Source organism: Sciurus vulgaris (assembly GCF_902686455.1).
Source record: "Sciurus vulgaris genome assembly, chromosome: 7".
NCBI lineage: Eukaryota > Metazoa > Chordata > Mammalia > Rodentia > Sciuridae > Sciurus > Sciurus vulgaris.
This window is the reverse complement of record NC_136467.1, coordinates 33,807,317-33,831,899: the sequence shown is the minus strand read 5'-3', so window position 1 is coordinate 33,831,899 and position 24,583 is coordinate 33,807,317. Positions and strand designations below refer to the sequence as shown.

The following is a 24,583-nucleotide window of genomic DNA, read 5'->3' as shown; positions in this document are numbered from 1 at the left end:
CTCACTGAGCATGTGGTTGTTTATAACTTTGTGTACTTTAAAGAGAATTATAAATGTGGATTTTCCTTTTTTGTAATAGGTTCTTCTTGTTTTACTGGTGATTATGTCACTTGGATTAGGCCTGGGGTTCGGACTCAGGAAACAAGAAACTGAAGGTATACCAACTAGCCTGTTTTATCTTTTTTTCCAAAACATTCTCTTTTTTCTTGTTTCTCCTGGCCTTAATCCACTAAAAACTTGTCTTCACCCCAAGTCTCTTCTCTCCTCCATGCCTAGTGTTACTTCCAGGCTTCTCCCTCTCCCACCCCTCACTCACCCATCTGTGGCTAATATTGTCCACTATCATTTCTGGACTTTACTCTTCCACCCTCATACAAAAGTCCCTGCTCCAATATCATTCCAGTACAGAGAACTTTGATAACAGATCACAGACTTTCTGTCCCAGCTCCTACTGTAATTGTATATATCTGATGACAAAGTGTCCAGCCTCTTGGACTTGGAAGCCTTTATTGCTCCACCCCCCCAGCACCTCCTGCCACCTGTCCTGTACCTTGATAGCATGCCAATATTATTCCATCTCTGAAATTGTATTATATTTTGGTTAGGTAGTGCCAAATTTTAAAAAGTGGTGCATAGTACTATGTATGTTTCATGTATAATAATTGCAGATTTTATGCCAATTTTTTTTGTGTGTGAAAAAGTAGGGTGTGACCATTATGTGAAGTTTTGTTTTTTTAAGCTTCTCTTTTCATTGTTCCCATGCTACTTAAAAATGATTTATTAATAAGCTGTCTTTGGTTCAAGGTTAAGATGAATGGAATACTCATGAATGGATGTTAATGTGGTCATGACAATTATGTGGTGAAATATAGTGAAACTTCAAAAAAATTTTCATAAGAAGCAAAGAAAAATAGGAAATACATGCCCCCAAGTATATAAACACTTCACATCCATTTTGTGCTTCCCATTAGTATGAATAATAAACACACCATTTGTAAGTGACTCTAAAAAGCATTTTCTATCATTTTTAATGTATTGTTTTGCTATAAAGTGAAGCAGGAAGCAGTTGTTAGAACATTCATTACCCCTTTCAGTTTGACTGATATTTTCTATTTTAACTCCAGTGGGAAAAGTGTTGCTCTTCAGTAGGAGTCCACTTAGGGAGGTCAACTGACAACTTTCCAGTTAGGCTTTCACTTGAGAATTAACACTTTCTGTTTCCCTTTAGAAAATGGCGATACAGTAAAACAAGGAAGGCAAATATTAGCTGGAACATCGCTGCCCTCTCTTGTTCACTTGACTGTGGTGTCTAGCTGAGTGGTGGCGCTAGCCCTCGCTCATATGAGTGTTGGCAGGCCATTTTAGGACTAGTATGCTGATGTAAGCACACAAAAATGGGCATCATTTCTTGGCAAGTTTATTTTCCCAACTGCATAAATTGATCGCAAAAGGCATACCCTAATCTCTGAATAAAATCTATTGTTTCAGTTCTTTCACTCACTCTCTTACTGCAGTACTGGTTGACTTCCCAGGATCAACTTTTCCTTATTCTCTTTCTTCCATCTCAGTCTAACAGTCCTTATGTGGCACCATTACCTTTCCTTTCCTTGCTCTCTTTTGTCATATTCATCCTTTTTAATATTCCTTAGCATTTAGCATCTTCATCTTATCTTCCCCTTTATTATGTATCTTCTGCCACCTCTGTTCCTCTAAGCTCCAACTCTGGACAGTATTCACCATTCTTCACTCATACAGATTTTTTCTAATGTGGGTTTTTTAAAGTTTGTGCATGTTCTTAAAATTTTGTTATTTGTGTGCAATTTTTTTTACCTATTCTTCAAAAATTGAACATGGGTTGTATGTTTGGTTTTATTTTACATTGTAGCATGGAAGAAAGAGAATAAAAATATAAATAAGCAATATACATATATGATAGAGAAAGTGCCAAGGAATAAACAAAACCCAAAAAGAGAATATTAAATTTTGAGTCAGGATGGGATGTGAAATATCTCTCAAGTTACGAGTTGATGGAAGGAGAAACAGGGATGCTTCAGGAAGGATATTCTAGGTAAGAAGGAAAAGCAAATGCAAAGGCCTAGGCAGGAACTTGTCTGGCGTATTCCTTTAAAGGAATAATAAGGAGGTCATGAACTAGAACTAAGAGGACCAGACAGAAGTAGTAAAAACCTGAGATAATTGGGTGTGGTGTTACACACCTGCAATCTCAGTAACTCAGCTAGACCCTGTCTTAAAAGAAAAAATAAAAAGGGCTGTGGATATAGTTCAGTGGTAAAGCACTCCTGGGATTAATCCCCAGTACAAAAAAAAAAAAAAAAAAAAAAAAAAAGCAAAGGGCATTTATGTAAGTGGATTATGATGTATCTATCAATTTTTCTTACTTTACAATTGAGCAGTTTTTGAGTTGCATCTAAATTGCTATGCACGTGGTCATTCTTATACTTCTATATGGTGCTTTTTGATATGTATCCAATATACCATTTGATCTGCTCTCTCCCCGTGTTGAATATCCACCAGATAGTTCCTCACTACAGCATAAACCCTGCGGGTTACCTTATGGACTTGTGTGAGATTTGTTTTGTCATGTTCTCCTGGATCTTAGTGTTTACATCTTCAATTTTGGCTAAGTAGTCCCAGATTAATTCTAGAATGGCTGCCACAGCTTACCCTACCTTCATCACACATTACCACCAACCTTTGGCATTATCTTTTTTGACTACATAAAGTTGGGTATAGAATGATATCTTTCATTTTAACTTTTTTTTTCACTGCCCTGTTACTCCCATCCATGTTTTTTCAGTTTGGTGTATGGCTAGTGTTTCCTAACATCAGCCTGTCTGTTTTGCTGAAGATTGTGTTCATTAAGCCTTGTTTTCTTGCTTCACTTCCTCATTTTACACAGAATGTCCCCTGGTAGCTTACTAAGATAGGATGCATAGAAGATAGGACTTGAGTCCTTGCCTATCTAAATGCATCTTTGACATCCTAATCTAACACTTGGTAGTTTGCCTAGATATTGAATTTTAAGATGAAAATAATTTTCCTCTGTAGATTTGAAAACATGACTTTTCAGTCTCCTTGTGTGAAGTGCTGCTTTTAAGAAATATGGTAATTTTCTAATTTGTGATCATTTGTACATTGCTAGTGGTATCTCTTTGGGATCTTTTAACATCTCTTAACCCTACTGGTCTCTTTATGTGAGCTTTCCCCAGGGAAACATGGTAGGCAATTTGATGTAATAATGTTTGCTGCTCAAACATTATTGTCTAAGCAATTTTAGGACTTTAAAAATAATATCACTTTCATTTGTTGTTTGCTTGTTGAGGTATACCTGATTTTTTTATTTTAAAAATTTAATGCATAAATACATACTCATTGTACATATTTGTGGGTATGATGTGATGTTTTGATACATGTATTTATTGTGTAATGTTCACATCAGGGTAAACCTATCTAACTTCTCATTTATCATTTCTTTATAGTGAAAACATTCAAAATCCTGTCTTCTAGTTTTTCAACAGTAAATTATTGTTATCAGTTGTCACTATACCGTGCAATAGTACAGCAGAATTTCTTGCTTCTGATTGTAACTTGATACGTAATGATTAACCTTTACTTTTCCTTCTTTTCTGCCTTTTCTCCCCAGCCTCTGGTAACTACCATTGTGCTCTCAGCTTCCATGAGATAAGTTAACTAGTAGCCTTAACTACATATGTAAAGTCCATTTATTATATAAGATAACAACTTCTTGGTAGCAGGGATTAGGGAATGGAATCCTCCTGAGGATTGTAGCTGTGCCTACCACATGCCTCTACTATGGTTTTCATTACTACTCTCATATTTTTATTTCCAAAAGCATGCTGAATGTTGCTTCTTTTCTTTTTTATTATAACTTTTCTTTTGTGGATATAATATCTCCTTAAGAGGATCTCAATTTTAGTTGTGTGTGTGTGTGTGTGTGTGTCTGTGTGTCTGTGTGTCTGTGTGTCTGAACTCTGGTCCCAAGTCCTTGTCAATCAAGGTTTTCTCATGTTTGTTTTGCTTTATCTCTCATGTGGCATGCCATCCTGCTCTCCTCAAATGTCCTCTGTGTAGATTTCTCAGAAAGGCTTGTTCCTTTTCTCCTCCTAGTTATCTTCCTCTGTGGCTGTTGTCCTGTTACCAAAGTCACCCCTAAATTCCTCCAGCTTGTGAACCTGTGAGTCTGGAGTGCTCACTGTTTTTTCTTTTCTTCCTTCATCTTTTTTCTTATTATTTTTTAAAGTACTTTTTAGTGTCCATGGATCTTTTTATTTTATCTATTCATTTATATGTAGTGCTAAGGATCAAAAACAGGACCTCACACATGCCAGGCAAGCGCTCTACCACTGAGCCACAACTTTAGCCCCTCTTTTTCTTTTTTAAATTCACATTTTAAGCCCTTTATTTCATGTTGTCACATAACCTTCATAGAGTTTGTACATTTATGTCAGCAACAGCATGTCTCATTAATTTATTAGTGAAAAGTCACTTCGTTTCTCAAAAGTTAAGTAAACTTCTATAATAGGACTTTGAAAATCATGAGTTCTGTTTTGTCTCCTTTGGAGTCTGAGGAGCTATATCACATGAGTGCCCTTACTTTCTATGCCTTTCATGTGTATATTCCTCCTCTTTCACCTTTCTTGTTCATTTTTAATATGAAACTTGACTCCTGAGACATTTATATTTTGTTAAGCCTTTAAAATTAATTTTTTGTATTTGTCATAAGGCAAGAATATCAAGATGTCTTCTCTCTCCACATACCTAACTAATTCTCCTAATTTCCTGGAGTATTCCTTTTTTTTTTTTTTTTTTTTTTTTTTTTTGGTACTTGGTTTTGACCCCAGGGGTGCTTTACCTCTGAGCTACATCCCTAGTCCTTTTTTATATTTTGAGACGGGGTCTTGATAAGTTGCTGAGCACCTTGTTAAGTTGCTGAGCCGATCTTGAGTTTCGATCCTTTTGCTTCAGCCTCCTAAGTCGCTGGAATTATAAGAATGTGCCACCATGCCTGAGCCTGTCACTACCATTTCTTAAAAATGCTTTATTACTGTAAAGTCTCTTTAACCATATCTGTATTATTTATCATTTTATCTCCATGCCTAGAACCTGGAACATAATGATGCTAAATAATATGTGTAGAATAAATAAACATATAAATTTAAAACTATGTGCTGATTTTCAAGAGATGGGGACAAGGTACTCAAAGTTGAATTGCCCCAATCATACCATTATACCCTCCTTGCCTTCAAGGGACATTTTTGGTATACAAAGCAGGTAGTGAGTATCACAGAGAATGATAGGTAAAAAGCATCACTAAGAATTCATGGCAAGGAGAAATTGTATTTAGCTGGTCACACACTCCTTTGTGAGAACTCCACGATGAGATTGGCTTTCTCATTGCATAGTATCACTAATACGCTGAAGACTCCAAAATTAGTATCTTAACTTTTATCTGTCTCTTTCCTGAGCTTCAGATCCAAATATATAGACTCCCTTCCAGGTATCTGTTTGCTTGGATATCCGGCAAAACTGACCTTTCCTTCTTTCAGGTCCTTGCCTGACTTCTTGGAAGGCATTATTGCCTCTTTCCCCTTCTTCATTCTTTTTTATTTTTAAATTTTTTTAGTTGTAGATGGACACAATTCTTTCAGTTTTTTTATTTATTAATTTTTATGTGGTGCTAGGATTGAACCCAGTGCCTCACACGTGCCCACGTGCCAGGCAAGCACTCTACCACTGAGCCACAGCCACAGCCCCCCTGCTTCATTCTTTATATAAACCTGCCCTCCTCTTAATTGCACACTAATTTCTCTGCAAGCTTATTTATATATTCTTTGTGTCTACTACTACTATCTTCTTTAGGTCCTTATCATTTTTGGATTTGAATTAAAGTCTTGATTAGAGAGGTTCATCCTTTCACCTGTTTTTCAGAACAAGTACATAAAACACAGTTCTAATTACTTATCCTCTGCTTATCCTTTAAGAGCTTCTCATTACCAAAGTTTGGGTTTCAAGCCTCTTAATTCGGCATTTGCAGCTTTCCTCTCCCCATCTTTACTTCTTTTTTGGGGGGCGGTGCTGGGGATCGAACCTCCCAGGGCCTTGTGCTTACAAGGCAACCACTCTATCCACTGAGCTATCTCCCCAGCACCCCCATCTTTACTTTTAATCCTACCCTTTAGCCATTGTGTCTTACCTGCTGTTCTCCAAATTGGCCTTTCTTTGCTTCACTGATTTAAATAATGCTGATCCCTTTTCCAAGACTCAGTGGAATCTTCTCACCCACTGTGTGCTTCCATGTATTCCTTTGTAATACCAGTGCCTTATTATTTTTAAATTATTTATTTATTTTTTACAGACTGCATTTTGATTCATTGTACACAAATGGGATACATATTTCATTTCTATGGTTGTGCATGATGTAGATTCATACTATTCGTGTAATCACACATGTATGTAGGGTAGTGATGTCTTGTCTCCATTCCACCATTTTTCATATCCCCCCTCCCTCTCATTCCTTCTACATAATCTAAAGTTCCTCCATTCTTCTCTCACCCCCCCCACCTCCCCACCCCCATTATATATCATCATCCACTTATCAGGGAAAGCATTTAGCCTTTGTTTTTTGGGACTGGCTTATTTCACTTAGCATGATATTCTCCAGTTCCATTCATTTATTTTCAAATGCCATAATATTATTCTTCTTTATAGCTGAATAATTTTCCATTGTGTATATATACCACAGTTTCTTTATCCATTCATCTGTTGAAGGGTATCTAGGTTCATTCCACAATCTAGCTATTGTGAATTGAGTTGCTATAAACATTGATGTGACTGCATTACTGTAGTATGCTAATTTTAAGCCTTTTGGGTATAAACGGAGGAGTGGGATAACTGGGTCAAAAGGTGGGTCCATTCCAAGTTTCCTGAGGATTCTCTACACTGCTTTCCAGAGTGGCTGCACCAATTTGTAACTCTACCAGCAATGAAAAAGTGTCCAGCGCCTCATTATTTAGCACAGTTCACTGGTGAATCATACTGAACATAAAAAGCATCTAATTTGTGCTAGCCTGTGCTAAGTACTTTTATGTGTTTCCGCCATCTAGGTATGAGATACAGGTTAACTTCTAAATATTACTGTCCTTATGTCCTTTGTTTTACAGAGAGCTGCAGGAGAAAATGCTTTGATTCTTCATTTAGAGGAAAGTGGGGCTGCAGGTGTGATGAGGGGTGTAGAGACCGAAACGATTGCTGCTGGGACTTTACAAGCGTCTGTGTGGACTCAAGTATGAGTTTTAAGAAAAGTTTATTATCAAGTTGATTGTGTTATCATTAATGCATATCCAAATTTTTACAGGCACACCTTATGTATAAATTTCTTAGTGCTTCTACAACAAAGTACCACAAACACAGGAGTGTAAAAACCAGCCATGCATTGTCTCACAGTTTCTGGAGGCTAGAAGACCAAGGTCAAGATATTGAAGATCTAGGTCCATCTGAAGGTTGTGAGGGAGAATCTGCTCTTTGCCTCTCCCTAGCTTCTGGTGGGGTGCTGGCATTCCTTGGCTGGTAGAGGCACAACTCCAAACTCTGCTTTCATCTTCACAAAACCTGCGTCTTTTTGCACCTTCTTGCATCAGTGTGTGTCTGTGTCCAAATGTCCCCTTTTCATGAGAACACCAGTCATATTGGGTTAGGACTAACCTTAATGATTTCATTTTACTTGCAGATAATTATCTGCAAGTAGTCCGGACACATTTCCAAATGAGATCACATTCACAGATATTGGGGGTCAGGGCTTCATTGTCTTTCTGGAAGCACAGTTCCATCCATAACACCTTTCATATAGGGTCTGCTTCTACCACTCACCCTTTCCAGATCAACAGATGAACTTTAGTTGATTGAAATTGAAGGACATCTGTCTTCAGGATGAAATGCCAGATAATTACATAAATCCCAATGGAGTTTTACTCTGGCTTAAAATAAACATCGTAGTTTCATCTGCAAATGGTCTTAAATTTCAGGGTGCTTAAGACTCCCCGTGAAAATCATCATTCTTGATCATTCTGATCTTGATTCTATCTTCTCAGAGCACAATTTGAGAAACACTGTCCTCCAGACAGAAAACACAGTTTTACTATTTAATTCTCTAAGTAATTGGTAAGGTGGGGTTAGCTAGTGGTTGGATAAGAGTGAAGATTAGAACAGTAGAATTCTTTACATTATGTTCTCTGAAAAGCATAAAAGGGAGGGGATAACTCACTTAGATAGCTATCTGTGTTCCTTTTACTTTATCTCCCCAGATCTTTTCTAAGAAATAAATGACTGGGAATGAAGAACTCTGTGCACAATGGACGCACACATCATTAACCTATCCCACGTGTTTATTTAAGCATTGTTTCCTAGCAGGTGGCAATGGGAAGCAGCTTTCCTTCAGCTTCCTGCTGATTTTAACAATGGGATTTATTTAAACTTCTCTCACACTAAGTACAAAGCCTGGAAGAACATCAAAGGTGTGGCTGGAGCCGACCTACCACTTCTATCTGAAGACGGTGGTCCTAAAGATGTGAATGTTCTGCTCCTGTTATTATTATCATCACTGTCTCTTCCTGGCTGGCTGTCCTTAGACAAGACTGGACAAAGCTGCTCTTGGGTAGCTATGACTGGTCAAGACTAATGGAGTTTCACCATGGGAAATTCCTACCCTTGGGTTAGCAACAGGACCAGAGTTTAGAACCTCTCTAAACTCACGAGGGCACCTGTGAGGGGACTAGGATTGCAGCTTGTAGGGCAGCATTTCTCTCTGTCCCTCCTGTTAAGGAATAGATTGCTTCTTGTTTTGTATGATATATTTTCATTTGTTAATGCAGATAACCCAAGAATTTGACTGTATACAATAACAGAATGAGAAATGCATCAAATTTGTATCTTTTAAATTGGATACTTAAGAAAATGCCCAGAACTAACTTGCATAATTTTACAGCTCAAATATGGTCATGCAGTTCATTTCGTTGTGGGGAAGGCAGACAGGTGACCAGCCTTTGCTCCTGTGCAGAGGACTGTACGCAGAAGCAAGATTGCTGTGCTAACTACAAGAGTATTTGCCAAGGTAAGCAGAAGGATGTTGTCAGATTTGCTTCTGAGTTCAGTGCAACCGTGTTTTCTAGAGCTATCCTGGGCTGTAGAAATGAAAACAAGTCAGATAATCTTTAGTTACTAATTTATACATCAAAGAAAAGATCAAATGTATTCACTGTGGGAAAAGATATGATTTTTACATATCTCTTCTACATATCTTTTAAATGGCCTATACATATTTTTATATGGTTTATACATATCTTTTCTACATCACAAGGTGTAGAAAAGAGAAGAGAGAGCTTATAGCTCCTTATTTGTCTAGGAAGCAAGGTCCGTTTTAGTCCAATGACATGCCAGTTACACTTGTGGTATGAGACAGAGGATGGCAGGTTCTAAAGTTAAAACATACAGCAAGAGGTTATCTTTTTAAAAAAAAAATTTATTTGTTCTTTATAGTTATATATGACAGTAGAATCTGTTTTGTTTTCTTTACAAAGACATGACATATATTTTATTCTAATTAGGATCCCAGTCTTGTGGATGTACATGATGGTGAGATCCACTGTGCTGTATTCATATATGAACACAGAAGAGTTATGTCAGATTCATTCCACCGTCTTTTCTATTCCTATCCCCCTACCTTTCCCTCATTTCCCTTTGACAGATAGAGGTTATCTAGCTCTCGATTTCTAGTAGTGTTGAAGTTTATCATTACCACTCATTGGTTATGGAGTTAATTTAATAATTTCAGTTTATTTTAAAAATAAATGGAAATGTTTTCTTACTCTAAGGAGTCCATTCCCTAGACTAAAAATTGTTAACTGTTTTTGGTCAGAATTGTATCTTTAGAGAGATTGAGGGAATTTGAATCACTTTTGTTTTATTCATAAAACATGACTAGAACAAACTAGTTACTTTTATACTTTGTTAAACTTAGAATTTTTAAAAACTTTGTGATATAGTTCTACCATATGCAGGGATAGAGAGAATAGCATGATGTTTTCTCATCACCTATGTTATCCATATGGCCAATTCTATCTCATGTTGACAAAGCGTGATTTTCAAAAAGATAACATGACTTTAAGATAAATGTAAAGTGATCAAGTGAAAGATTTACTAACTCATTAATGAGATAACCAACTAAAATGTAAAGCCCGTTCAAAGAAAATCAAAGAGACTAAATGAATAGAGGACTGAAAGAATGTTGAATAAAATCACTAAAATTGTAACTTTTATTGGGACAGAAATTATTTTTGTTTTCTACAGGAAAATCTATTTGCTATCAGAAAAGATTCCATAGTTGTTTATGCTGTTTGTTTTCTATTGGTTAACTGCAACTCTCTTTGAGTTGTAAAATGAGTAATAATGAGTAATATAGATAAAGGTACATACACCTAGGTAATTAAATAATACATAACATTTTAGATAAGTCCAAGATTGACATTAACACAAAGTCTAGTGATCAGCTTCTCCTTTTGCCTATTTAACTTGGAGTTTTTCTTAACAAAATATACTCCTATTTCCCCCCACTTCTCTTTCAAATTTTTAGGTCATTTCAAAGCAAATACTAGAGTTAACATCATTTGTAACATCAGTTACAAATATTTTCAGAACATATGTAAAAAGACAAGGATTTAACAAAATTATAATACCATCATACATTTGAAAACATCATTAATAATTATTTACTGTCATTAAATAAACAGTGTTCAAATTCTTCTCCTTGTCTCCAAATATTTTTTAAGATTAAATCAGGATCCAAATAGGTGCTATTTATTGCAACTGACTGATATATTTCAAGTCTTTTAAATATATATGGTTCCCTTTTCTTTTTCCTCCTTTGCAATTTATATACTGGAGAAATGGGGTCATTTGTCCAATAGTTTTCCAGTCTGAATTTTGTTGATTACATCCTTTGTGATTTAATCAGTTTATCATTCCATACATTTCCTGCAAATTTGCAGAGACAGAGGTCTGTTGAGATTCAATGTAATTTAAACATTTATTTTTTTGCAAGTTACTTTGTACATGACTGTGCTACTTCCATCCTGAGGTTCATCATGTCTGCTGGTGTGGTTTTGGGAATGTTAGCCATTGAAAATCATTTCTAGATCCATTAGGGGTTGCAAATGGTGACATTCATCTTCTACAATTTCCACTTTATTTTTTAGCTGGAATGTATGATAAAGAAAAATATCCATGAAGCTAGGGTATTTTTTTGTTAAGATTTTAAGCATTTGTTAAATTTCACCCACTTGATACAACTATTTCCTTTAGCTTTTTCTTCTTTCATGTTTTCTTTTATCTAGATTGTATATTTATATTTATTAAACCCATTTACTCTAGCAGTTGAGAAAACATTATCTGTGAGGGAGAAAAATCCAAAACATTATTATTATTTTGTTTCAAAACATTATTAACAAGAAGAAATGTCCCTTTCCAGCTGAGGGAATCCCCTTTGTTTTCCTCAGTAGATTGGCTTCCTGGCATTCAGCTGGTGCAGATTACAGAACTCTGCAAGTCATTACAGGCACAGCCCTTGCCAACATGTGAAATAGCACTTATTTGTTCTAGAAGAATTTAGTTATCAGAGTGATGCTATTATGCAGTTTGGGAAGATTATGTCCTCTGACACTTGCTTCCCTTTTTCGTGTGTGGTACAACAGTCTGAAGATTTTGATCTTTGCTTTGCAGGAACAACCCCTTGGGTGAAAGAAAACTGCACCACAGCTGAGCAGACTCAGTGTCCAGAAGGGTGAGCATGAGTGATGTCCGTTTTTTCTCCTCTTTTGACAACTGGCACATGCGATAGTAATTGAGAGGCAGGGTGGCATTTCCTCTACCATACTTACTTTTCAAAACAGAATAGTTAACAGAAGATTGGATTCCTTGTGAATTCAAAGTTAATAGATTTGTTTGCGTTATTATTTTCAAAGTACTTTTATGTTAATTTAGTATATTCATGGTTCATAATATTGACTTAAAATTTGGTTGGAATATTAAGTAACATTCACAAGGTCCAGGTTAGTACTTGCAATTTAGATTGAAACGAATCCTGCTAGAACTCTTTCTATTAACACTCCTGGCACCAGCAATTTCTTCTTACTGGAGGATGTGGAAGAAGAGGGTCACAGAAGGTCACATAGGAAAAGGAGGGATGCCTGCAATTGTTGAGGTGGGATTCATCCATCTGGTGAGGACAGGTAAGAAACACTTGAGGTTCACCCCACCCCCTCCCTACACAACCCCACCCCAGTCCAACCCATGCTTCTCCTTCCCATGTTCATGACAGCTCTCGTAGAAATTTTCCCAGGCCTGAAGATGTGTCCCTAATTACCTCGGAGCAGGGGTACTGTCCCCATTCCTTCTTTGGCTCCCCATGCCCTTCAGACTTTCCTGGGCCCAGCAATGGGAGGATGACAGTGAGGTGGAAGAAGTAAGGAATACCTGCTTTTAGGAAGAATTGGCCTGAGCATAAAAAATGGGATTATTTCATTTAAAAAAATACGTTCAGAGCCGTAGAGTGGCCTATTCCATCTACTCGGGAGATCGAGTAGAGATTTGGATTTGAGGCCAGCCTAGGCAACAAAGGAAGACCCCATTTTAAAAGAACTGTGTAAGGTATGAAATCAAACCTCCTGAGACTGAGTACTCTCTGACATAAAAGGGTTTACTGAGCTCTTACAGATACTAGACAGAAAGGAAAGGACTGGGTCATGAAGTGAGTTCCTATAATATCAAGCAGCAAGGCCGGGTAGCAGTTGGGGAAGGGTGCAGTGGACCCCAGCAGGGTATATATTTTTATAATGAAGACTTAGGGAAAGAAGGCACAGGTTGTTCACATTGAACCTACCTTGGCAATAGAAAGAGGGGTGAGATTAAGCAGAGTGTCAAACTTTGGAGCAGGAGGGCCATCTACTTGCTGCTTCTGGAATGTGGGGTGAGGTGTTGCAAGCAGGACATGTTAGCACCTAGGGGATTGGGCTGGAATTTGAGTTAAGTTTTAACATACATTCAAAAATGTAAATGACCTTTTCTTCTTTTTGGCCCAGAGCTTGTTAACTGATTACCTCCCCATCTCCCAGGCCTTTCATCCTTGTAATTAAATTTAGGACATCTAAGAATTTTTCTCTTATTGATAGACAAATGCATCTGTTATTGTACCATGCTACTTTGGTTTGTTCCAATTCTCAGATCCAGCTGTCCTCTTCAGCAGCTTCTGGGTGGAAGAAGCAAAGGATTTTAGAACAAAAAGAGATTTGAGTTGGAGTCCTAGTTTTGCCTGTGAGACTTGGCTCTAGTAAATTCTCTGAGCTTCATCTATTAAATTGAATAATAATAATAATAATAATAATAATAACAACAACAACAACAACAATGCCAAGTTCAGAAGATTTCATATGTGGATTAAATGATCTAAAGAAAGGGAAAATGTTTACTACTTTATAAAATAATAGTCCAAATTTTAGTTCTGGTGTATGGCATATAGTAGTTACTCAAAAAGTTAATATTTTTCTAGTGGAATTCTTCTTTAGTCACTTATTAGATGAACCTGCCATTTGAACCTACTAAGGTGTGCCCAAAACCAAACAGCATAGATTCAGATGGACTTTTCTCAGGGTCCAAATTAACTTATAATTCATTCTCTCTGACAAAAGCATAAAAATGATAACAGGTGGGCTGGGGGTGTAGCTCAGTGGTACGCACAGGCTTAGCATGCTTGAGGTCTTCACTTCCACTTGCAGCACTAAAATAATAATAATAATGATAATAATAAGAACAACAGCTAATATTTATATAGTTCTTATGATGTACTGGTATATACTTTATACTGAGCCATCTTACATGTTATTCCTTATGAAAACCCTTTAAAGTAGGCCCTATTATCTCTATCCTTTGTCATGTAATCCTTTTATTAAAACATAGGCACAAAGCTCTGAAGCACCTTGCCCCAGGTTACACTGCTTGTGATTGCTGGAGGCAGGAAGTCAACCCTGGGGGCAAGGCCCTAGAGTCTCTATGGCTTGGTGCTCTCTCAAGTGGTAGTCTGCAACTGTGGCACTGTGCAACTGACAGAGGAAGAGGTAGAGAGGAAGAATTTTTTGTGACCCTAAGACTCTCCCTCTAATTGATAATCAGGGGAAGAGAGACATTAAGTAAGCAGGAAGATTCTCACTGAAGTCCTTGCAAAAAGTCCCAGCAAACCTAGATGATTGAGCCTAAGTGATCAGCCAACATGATCTGGCCCAGACTGGTGAATTGCTTGTCTAGTTTAGGATTCAAAAGCTGGAACAGTGGCACAGAGGTTACAGGATTGACCTTTGCAACCTTGAAGCCAGAAAGACCAGAAAGAACACTGGTGAGGAAGCAGCAGTGAAGGTGGTGAGGGGCACACTGACCGTCTGTCTCCCACCATCCACTCACCCCATTTATTCCACTGGAGTTATTCCTGTCCATATGTGCCATCTCTGTGAGGCAAATGTATGGTGATTCTGCCCAGTGTTAACAATAGTTACTGGTAACAACCTTATGACTGGAGACATGAAATTACATGAAACCTTATTACTGGATATTTAAACTAGTATTTCTGTTTGCTTGCTTTGTCTTATGATTTTGCTAGTCATCATAGTTCAATAAGAAGTGTGTGCTCCTAAGTCAGACAGATGTAGACCAATAGCTTAGCTCCATCCTTCCTGGCAGTGGGACACCTTGGGTAATTATTTGATCCTCTTTATCCATCTCATTGATATTCTAGATGTAATGTCATACCTGGCTTTCAGGAGGTTGTTAATTTTATTGTTTATTTTCTGTTATTTTTGCTAATGGTGATGTGAAATAATAGGTGTGAAATGACAATTCTAAGCATACAGAGTGCTGTTATTCAAGCTTCATCGTAGACAGTAAAAGTAATATAGATGTAATGGTCAACTCTACTGGAAATCAGAGAAATTAAAATGAAAAGAAGATAACCAATTCATTCCATAAAATTATCAATATACCATGATTTGTGTAAAGTAACCGCCACTTGTCTTGATTTTGGAAGAACAAATTGATACAGACTGTCAGAAAGAGAATTGTGACAAAATATTTTAGTCTTCTTTGAGAATTTGTCCTTAGATCAGAAAATTTAATCCTTAGGAATGTAGCCTGAGGAATTAATTAAGGGTGTTTGAACACAAGGATATTCATGGTAGCAGCATATAAATGTGCTCTGGAGCTTTGAATAGCAAACTTGAGAGGTAGGGAGGACATTAAGAAAGGGATATACTAGATCTTTGAATCCCACCCTTGTCCCACGCATGATCGACCTCATCTTTAAGTTGCAAGGTTATTTTTGATGGCACATTTGTGAACGTAAAATTTTAATCAGAATTATGCCAAAGACTTTGAAAAAATATAATTTCTAATGTAAATGCACCAGGACCCTTGAGGTTTTGATGAATTTTCTACCTGTTATATTTCAAACAGTCCCAGATTCTCATATTTGTTTTTAAATTGAGGTATAATTCATACATACTGAAATGCTCATATCTTAAGTGTATCTATTGAAATGCTTATATCTTAGGTGTTTGGAAATTTTCTATAGCCTACAGACATAGGTTATAGATTATAACCTAATATTTGCAAGATAGAAAATATTTCCACCATCACAGAAGGATGCTTCATGTCTCTTTTTTCCTTCTATTCTCTTAATCCTCATTATGATTTCTATCACCATAGATTTGTTTTAGAACTTCATATCAATGTTCATACCATATGTTCTCTTCTGTCTGGTTTTTTTAACTTAATCTAGTGATTTTTGACACTCACATATTGTTGCAGGTTTTGTATCTCTCTGGGTTTCTGCACAGAGTATATCCCTGATTAAAACATCAGACCCATTTTCAAACTATTTCTATTATTTCTTTGGGACTTAGCTCATGTCACACCTCCTGGAAAGCTGCTCTCACCTTACAGAGCTTGAGTTTGACATCCTTCCATACATTTGAATCTAACCCTCAACCATCCTTTTACATCTCAATTTCATATCCTAGATGAGGACTGTAACTCCTCTATGCCTTTTTTTCTAAGAATCTAGCAGAGTATCTGACTCAAATATTGTTAAATGAAATATTCTACAATAAATGTGTAATCTAGGAAGTCAAATAGACCTTTTCTTCAGATGCTCCTCATAATTTATTTTGCAATGTGGAATTAGATGGCAACACTATTTAGCTCTACTCAAACATGTCAAAAGCACAGGCATAACCATCTAATTTTTATTTGACATAGGCATTCAGAATTTTTTTCATCATATTTAGGTAATTATCAGAATTTTAAAAGACTTATTCTAGCCAAAATTTGTAGGCAAGTATGTTTTTATTAAAATTTTATTTATACAACTAGTTGAGCAGAGTTGAAAATAATTCTTTATATACTTCTTTGTGTTCATTACATTGGAATTTAAAACAAATTTACTGTATTCATATCTGCTATTTATAGTAGCTCTGATTTGGAAAACACCTAAATGCCTGTTAACAGTAGAATGAATAAGTTTGTGGTTTTGTTCATTCACTGGAAGAATGATCTTTAACTATATGCAACAAGATGGATTAATCTCAATCATAATGTCAAGTAAAAAAAAAATCAGACTTAATGAAATATATACTGTGTCATTCAATTTGCATGTCAATGTCAGTACAAAAATAGGCACAATTATGCTGTTAGAAATCAAGGCACTGCTCATCCTGCTCAGGGCTGTTCAGTGACTGAGGGAAGGACCAGGGGCAACTTTGGGGTGCTGGTCATGTTCTGATTCTTGATCTTGGTGATGGCAACATGTGAGTTCAGTTAGAAAAAATTTATCAAGATATATACACCTGTGAATTTGTGTGTGTGTGTGTGTGTGCGGCGTGTGTGTGTGTGAGAGAGAGAGAGAGGAGGAGAGATGAGAGACGAGAGAGACGAGAGGAGAGAGAGAGAGAGAGCGAGAGAGAGAAATAAGGATAAAACTCAGACAGTGAAAAAAGTACTACATTTAAAAAAGAATAGCCTCTAGCTATAAACACAAAGTTATCTTTGATTTATCTTTTATCTTTGAGTTTTTCCTTTGATTTATTTTTTCTATCATTTACCTTAACTATCCCTCTAAAATGAAGAGATTGAATGCTTTTGAGAAGTATACTAATATTCTGAGATATTAGAATAAAAATCAATATGTAGAACTTTAAAATAAAACACCTCCTAAACATTTTCTAAATTTCACATCATAATTACATCCAAAGATGATAGACTTCAATGGTTGTTACTTGACCTAGAACTTTCCTTACTCTCCTTTCTAAACATTTTCTATTCAGAGAATTACAAGCACGTATTGAAAGGTGTATTTTTGTTTTAACAATTAAATCATGGATAAAATTTTTGTTTTCCATTTTCAGGTTTGACCTGCCACCTGTTATCTTGTTTTCCATGGATGGCTTCAGAGCTGAATATTTAACACATGGAGTATTTTAATTGCCAAATATCAATAAACTTGAGTAAGTTCTTGCAGTTAACAGAATGCAAATGATAGACACCTTGTCAGCAAATCCTTAGAAGAACACTTTCTTTCTGACCTTTAGCAATGGTGGTTTGTATTATCCCAGGTCCTTTCAAGAGCTTGATGTTTTATCACACATCTGTATATTTTAGTAAGGAGGATTTTCATGCTTATGGCTCCTCATACTTTTCTTTGGCAGCATGCTCATCTTTTTTAAAACTTTGTTTCATATTGAATACAATCTCTGTCCTGGGAAATCTGTTTATGCATACCATTTCTAAAGTGGCCTTTGTCAGTACTGGGTTTGATGCATAGCAGAAGATAGGAGCCTAAAGGAGCCTAAGGGAACTGGATAGACCAGTGTCTGCGAAATCCTCCACTAAATCCTCTAAACTAAATCCTCTGAAGTCCAGGATCTCTTTCCAGTCCGGAATCAAATTTCCTAGAAACTGACTCGATCACTTATTAGCTGTTGTGTCTCAGGAAAGTTTACCTCACATGTTGGTGTCCAGTGTCTTCATTTGTAAAATGGTCACTTTCTGATAGATTACTGTAAGAACATTGAATGGTGGGTGTTTAATGGTGATTTTAAGTGTTTTCCTATTATCAACTTTATCACATGCTATGCTTTTCTGCATTAGGCACTTGGCCCTGCACACACTTGAGAAGTAATAATAAAAAGAAGTTGATTGCCCAAGGACACAACCAGAGGGCCAGCTCCATACTCTTTACTACCCTGAAATTCTTCTCTTTTGTCTCCTTTTCTTCCAGACCCTCTTTTATTTCCAAGTTCTCCATTTTTGTAACAATTTGGTTTACTACCGTTTTTATTTTCTCCAAATTATTAAAAACTACAGTTTCCCTGAGTAAGTCACTGACTTTTCTAGGCTTTGGTTCCCTCATTCATAAAATGAGAGGACTAGGCCTAATGGTAATGCTTTTTCTGTTAATTCCAGCTCTAAAATGTCATGATTGTAGAAAGATAATCTATTTTTTCCCTGAGAAACAAGATGCATTATTTCTTCAACTTCTTTCTTACTCTCTAAGGCAGGTCTTCAGCAAAAAGATGGAGAATTTTTCAAACCCAGAACTTGCCACTTACTGCTAACATACTTTGGCCTGAAAAGATAACTGATACCTCTTAGTTTCTATTTCATTATCTAAATTTCTCTTGATAATCTCTTGATAATCTAAATATCAAATCTTATGTTCAAAAGGGAATTTAATAGCCAGGATGAACTGAATTTCTTTTCAAATGGAATTGTTTGATTTTTGTCATCTGATCAAGAATTGGAAATGACATCAATTAAATATTTGTCTATTAAGAGGTTTCCTATTTCTGATTTCTAAAATATGTTTTTAGACTTATGGACAACATCCCAATCCACAAATGTATGAAGAAATTACTGTGTAGGTCTCCCAAGGCAAACTAATCTCCTATTCCTTTGTAGAGTGTCCAGTAAGAATATGATGAAATAGGATTAGGATGGTAGGCAAGAGATGAGTAGTGACAGTAGGTGTCAAAAGTCCAGGGCCCCATCTCTAGTGTCCCATCAGGCTGCCAGCATTGGACTACAGCAGTTATAAAAACTGAGCATGAACTAATACCAAGGGAAGTGAGTCCTATCGGTAACTACTAAGTGTATGAGGATGTGGCTCTTGGAATTACATTTTAATAAAGTAACTCTATTATCTTGTCTTAGTGTAATTGGCAGCAGACATAGAAAGGCCCAAGCCAAGATCAGAAAACTGTCAAGATAGAAGGCATTCAACCCCAGCTAGAAGCCAGACTTCCTGGAAAATTAGGTGGGACACTGGGGATAAAATAAAATAAGAAGTAGCAGATAGACAACAAAGATCTGTCACTTAACATGAAGAGTTTTGGAAATTAGTTAGCAAGATTGGCGTTCATGGAGTGTAGACCTCTTAAGCTCTCCATTGCAAGTGCCATTTGCTCTCTGCTTTCTATTTATCTTGATGAGAACACTTAGTGAGATCTGCCCTCTTAGAATTTTAAGTGTCAATGTAATATTATTATCTATAAGCACAATGTTGTACAACAGATCTCTAGAACTTATTGTGTATAAACTGAAGTTTTATACCTATTGGTAAGCAGTTTGCACATTCCACCCAATCCCTGGAAACCACCATTCTATTTTTTGCTTTTGTGATTTTGAATATTTGTTTATTTTTGTCACCCTGGGGATTAAACCCAGTTTTGCATATGCTAAGCTAGCACTCCACCACTGAGCTACATTCCCAGTCCTTTTTAATTTTTTTGAGACAAGGTCACACTAAGTTGTCCAGGTTGTCCTCAAATTTGTAATCCTCCTGTGTTAGCCTCCCAAGTAGCTGGGATTACAGGCTGAGCTACCATACCTGGCAATTTTGGCTACTTTATATACCTCATATGAGTGGAATTATGTGATATTTGTGTTTTTGTGATTGGTTTATTTCACTTAATATAATGTTTTATATAAGGTTCATCCAATGTTGCATGTTAGAAAATTCCTTATTAAAAAGCTGAATAAAATATTCCATTGTGTGTATAGATAAACATAAGTAAACATATTTATAAGTATTCATAAATATATATAATATATAAATATACTTGTATATATAAATTATATTTATAAATTATAAATAATGTTTATACACATATATCACATTATTACTGTTATTATTTTGTCCATTCTTTATTCATCAGTCAATAGACATTTAGGTTATTTCCACATTTTGACTACTGTGAATAGTTTTGCAATGAATATGGAAGTTACTGATATCTTTTTGAGATTCTGCTATCAGTTTTTTTTTCTCTTTTTTTATTGTAAACAAATGGGATACATGTTGTTCTCTGTTGTACATGGAGTAAAGGCATACATTTGTGTAATCATAAATTACATCGGGTAATGTGTTTGATGCATTCTGGTATTTTTTCCTTCCCCCCCACCCCTCCCACCCCTCTTTCCTCTATCAGTCCTTCCTTCCTCCATTCTTGCCCCCTCCCTAAACCCTAACCCTAACCCTAAGCTAACCCCTCCTCCCCCATATGTGTCATCTCCACTTATCAGTGATATCATTCGTCCTTTGGTTTTTTTTGAGATTGGCTATCTCACTTAGCATGAGATTCTCCAATTTCATCCATTTGTCCTGCAAATGCCATAATTTTTATCAGTCTTTATGGCTGAGTAATTCCATTGTATTATATACCACAGTTTCTTATCCCTTCATCATGAGGGCATCTAGGTTGGTTCACCATCTGGCTATTGTGAATTGAGCAGCTATGACATTGATGTGGCTGTATCTCTGTAGTATGCTGATTTTAAGTCCTTTGGGTATAGGCCAAGGAGTGGGATAGCTGGGTCAGATGGTGGGTCCATTCCAAGCTTTCTGAGGAATCTCCAGAGTGGCTTTTCCCTGCACTAATTTGCAACCCCACCAGCAATGTATGAGTGTACCTTTTTCCCCACATCCTCTCCAACACCTATTGCTGCTTGTATTCTTGATAATCACCATTCTAATCGGGGTGAGATGAAATCTTAGGGTAATTTTGATTTGCATTCCTCTTATTACTAGAGATGTCAAACATTCTTTCATATATCTGTTGATTGCTTATAGATCTTCTTCTGTGAAGTGTCTGTTCATTTCCTTCGCCCATTTGTTGATTGGATTATTTGTATTCTTGGTGTAGAGTTTTTTGAGTTCTTTATAGATTCTGGAAATTAGCGCTCTATCTGAAATATGAGTGGCAAAGATATTCTCCCACTCTGTAGGCCCTCTCTTCACTTTACTGATAGTTTCCTTTGCTGAGAGAAAGCTTTTTAGTTTGAATCTATCCCAGTTGTTGATTCTTGCTTTTATTTCTTGTGCTATGGGAGTCCTGTTAAGGAAGTCTGATCCTAAGGCAACAAGTTGAAGGTTTGGACCTACTTTTTCTTCTATAAGATGCAGGGTCTCCGGTCTGATTCCGAGGTCCTTGATCCATTTTGAGTTGAGTTTTGTGCAGGGTGAGAGATAGGGGTTTAATTTCATTCTGTTGCATATGGTTTTTCAGTTTCCTAAGCACCATTTGTTGAAGAGGCTATCTTTTCTCCATTGCATATTTTTGCCCCTTTGTCTAGTATGAGAAAATTGTATTTATTTGGGTTTGTGTCCGTGTCCTCTATTCTGTACCATGGATCTAACTGTCTATTTTGGTACCAATACCATGCCGTTTTTGTTACTATTGCTTTGTAGTAGAGTTGAAGATCTGGTATTGCGATACCAGAATTGCTTTAGCTATTCTGGGTTTCTTATTCTTCCAGGTGAATTTCATGCCTGCTTGCTCTATTTCTGTAAGGTACATCATTGGGATTTTAATTGGAATTGCATTGAATCTGCATAGCACTTTTGGTAGTATGACCATTTTGACAATATTAATTCTGCCTATCCAAGAACATGGGAGATCTTTCCATCTTCTAAGATTTTCTTTAATTTCTTTCTTTAGTGTTCTGTAGTCCTCATTGTAGAGGTCTTTCACCTCATTTGTTAGATTGATTTCCAAGTATTTTATTTTTTTCAAGGCTATTTTGAATGGGGTAATTTTCCTAACTTCTCTTTCTGAAGATTCATCACTTACGTATAAAAATGCATTGGATTTATGAGCATTGATCTTGTAACCTGCTACTTTACTGAATTAACTTATGAGTTCTAAAAGTTTTCTGGTGGAATTTCCAGGTTCCTCTTAATATATAATCATGTCATCAGTGAACAGAGATAGTTTGAGTTCTTCTTTTCCTATTCTTATCCCTTTAATTTCTTTGGTTTGTGTAATTTCTCTGGCTAGAGTTTCAAGGACGAATTTGAATAGAAGTGGTGAAAGAGGGCATCCCCTGCCTTGTTCCAGTTTTTAGGGGGAATGCTTTCAGTTTTTCACCATTTAGAATGATATTGGTCATGGGCTTAGCGTAGATGGCCTTAACAATGTTAAGGAATGTTCCCACTACCCCAATTTTTTCTGGTGTTTTGAGCATGAAGGGGTGCTGTATTTTATCAAATGCTTTTTCTACATCTATTGAAATAATCATGTGATTCTTAACTTTAAGTCTGTTGATATGGTGAATGACATTTATTGATTTCTGGATGTTGAACCAACCTTGCATCCCTGGGATAAAACCCACTTGATCATGGTGCACTATCTTTTTAATATATTTTTGTAGGCAATTTGCTAAAATTTTGTTGAGAATTTTTGCATTGATGTTCATGAAGGATATTGGTCTGAAATTTTCTTTCCTCGATGTGTCTCTGTCTGGTTTAGGTATCTGATATCAGTTTTTTATATATAGACAGAAGTGGGATTATTACATCATATAGAAACTCTATTTTTAATTTTTGAGGAAACTCCATACTCTTTTCCTTAGCAGCTATTCCATTTTCCATTCCCACTATCAGAATATGAGTATTCCAGTTTCTCCATGCTCCTATTAACACTTATTGACTTTTTATTGGAAAGTGTCTGAACAAGATGTAAGGTGATATTTCTTGTGATTTTATTTGAATTTCCTTGCTAATTAGTGACACTGACATCTTTATATACTTCTTGGCCATTGTATGCCTGTTTTAGAGAAATGCCTTGTCAAGATCTTGTCCATTTTTTAATAGTGTGTTCATTTTTTTGATATTGAATTATAGAAATTCCTCATATATTTTTGACATTAACTCATCAGATATATGATTTGAATATATTTTCTCCCATTTCCTATGTTGCCTTTCCTCTCTATTTGCTATATAGAACTTTTACATTTGATTTAGTCCCACTTGTCTAATTTTGCTTTTACTACCTATGCTTTTAGTGTCATATCCATGAAATCATTGCTAAGATCAAGGTCATGAAGGTTTTCACCTGATTCCTTCTAAGAGTTTCACAGTTTTTGGTTTTACATTTAAGTTCTTAATCCTAATTTAAGTTGATACTCTAGTATAGTATAAAGGGTTCAGGATCATTCTGCACGTGGACATCCAATTTTCTAACACATTGTTTATAGATATATCCTTTCCCCATTGTATAGTCTTGGCACACTTGCTGAGGATCACTTGACTATACACACATGGATTTGTTTCTGTACTCTCTATTCTGTTTCATTGGTCTATATGTATACCTTTGTTCCAGTGTATCTTTGTAGTGTATTTTGACATCAGGAAATGTGATGCTTCCAGTTTTGCTATATTTTGGGATTGGCTATATGAGATCACTTGAAGTACCATATGCATTTTAGAATTTTTTAGAATTTTTTCCCATTTCTGTAGAAAACACCATTGTGATTTTGATAGGGATTGCATTGAATCTGTAAACAGCTTTGGATAGAAGCTTAATATTTTAACAATATTAAGTCTTATAGCCCATGAATACTAGATGTCTTTCCATTTGTTTATGTCTTCTTCAATTTATTTCTCTTATATTCTGTTGTTTTCACTCTACAAGTCTTTTATGTCTTTATTTAAGTTTATTCCTAAGTACTTTATTCTTTTTGATGCCATTATAACTGGGATTGTTCTCCTCATTTCCTTTTCAGATCGTTCATTATTGGTGCATAGAAACCCAACTGATTTTATATCCATCAATTTTGCTAGATTCATTTATTAGTTCTCAGAGCTTGGGGAAAGTCTTTAGAGATTTCATATATTATATCATGTCATCTGCAAGTAGGGAAATTTTGCTTCTTTCTTTTCTATTTGGCTTTCTTTTATTTCTTTTTCTTCTTTAATTTCCTTGGCCAGGACTTCTATTACTGTGTTGAATACAGGTAGAGAGAAGGTACATTCTTGCCTTGTTTCTGATATCAATGGAAGAGTTTTCTGTTTTTAACCATTGAGTACTATTTTAAGTCAACTTTATATTGCTATAACCGAAACACCCACCAAAATAAACTTAGAGGAAGAAAAGTTTATTTTGGACTCATAGTTTCAGAG

At 36.0% G+C, this 24,583-nt stretch overlaps 1 protein-coding gene and 1 long non-coding RNA gene across 2 annotated transcripts in view; one reads left to right on the top strand and one right to left on the bottom strand.

Annotated features, from left to right (window-relative positions):
• Nucleotides 1-24,583, top strand: part of ENPP3 (ectonucleotide pyrophosphatase/phosphodiesterase 3) — a 95,570-nt gene that overhangs the window by 5,781 nt on the left and 65,206 nt on the right. Inside the window, 8 exon segments of the mRNA XM_079148223.1 lie at nt 80-155; nt 7,203-7,325; nt 9,023-9,148; nt 11,812-11,872; nt 17,535-17,590; nt 17,593-17,609; nt 17,611-17,628; nt 17,630-17,633. Of these exon segments, the coding sequence (XP_079004349.1) occupies nt 80-155; nt 7,203-7,325; nt 9,023-9,148; nt 11,812-11,872; nt 17,535-17,590; nt 17,593-17,609; nt 17,611-17,628; nt 17,630-17,633 (481 nt within the window).
• On the bottom strand, nt 9,553-13,452 carry LOC306666249. The gene is made up of 2 exons (XR_013765253.1): nt 12,971-13,452; nt 9,553-11,288 (listed from the first exon to the last, which is right to left on the bottom strand). It is a non-coding gene; the product is annotated as an uncharacterized lncRNA (long non-coding RNA).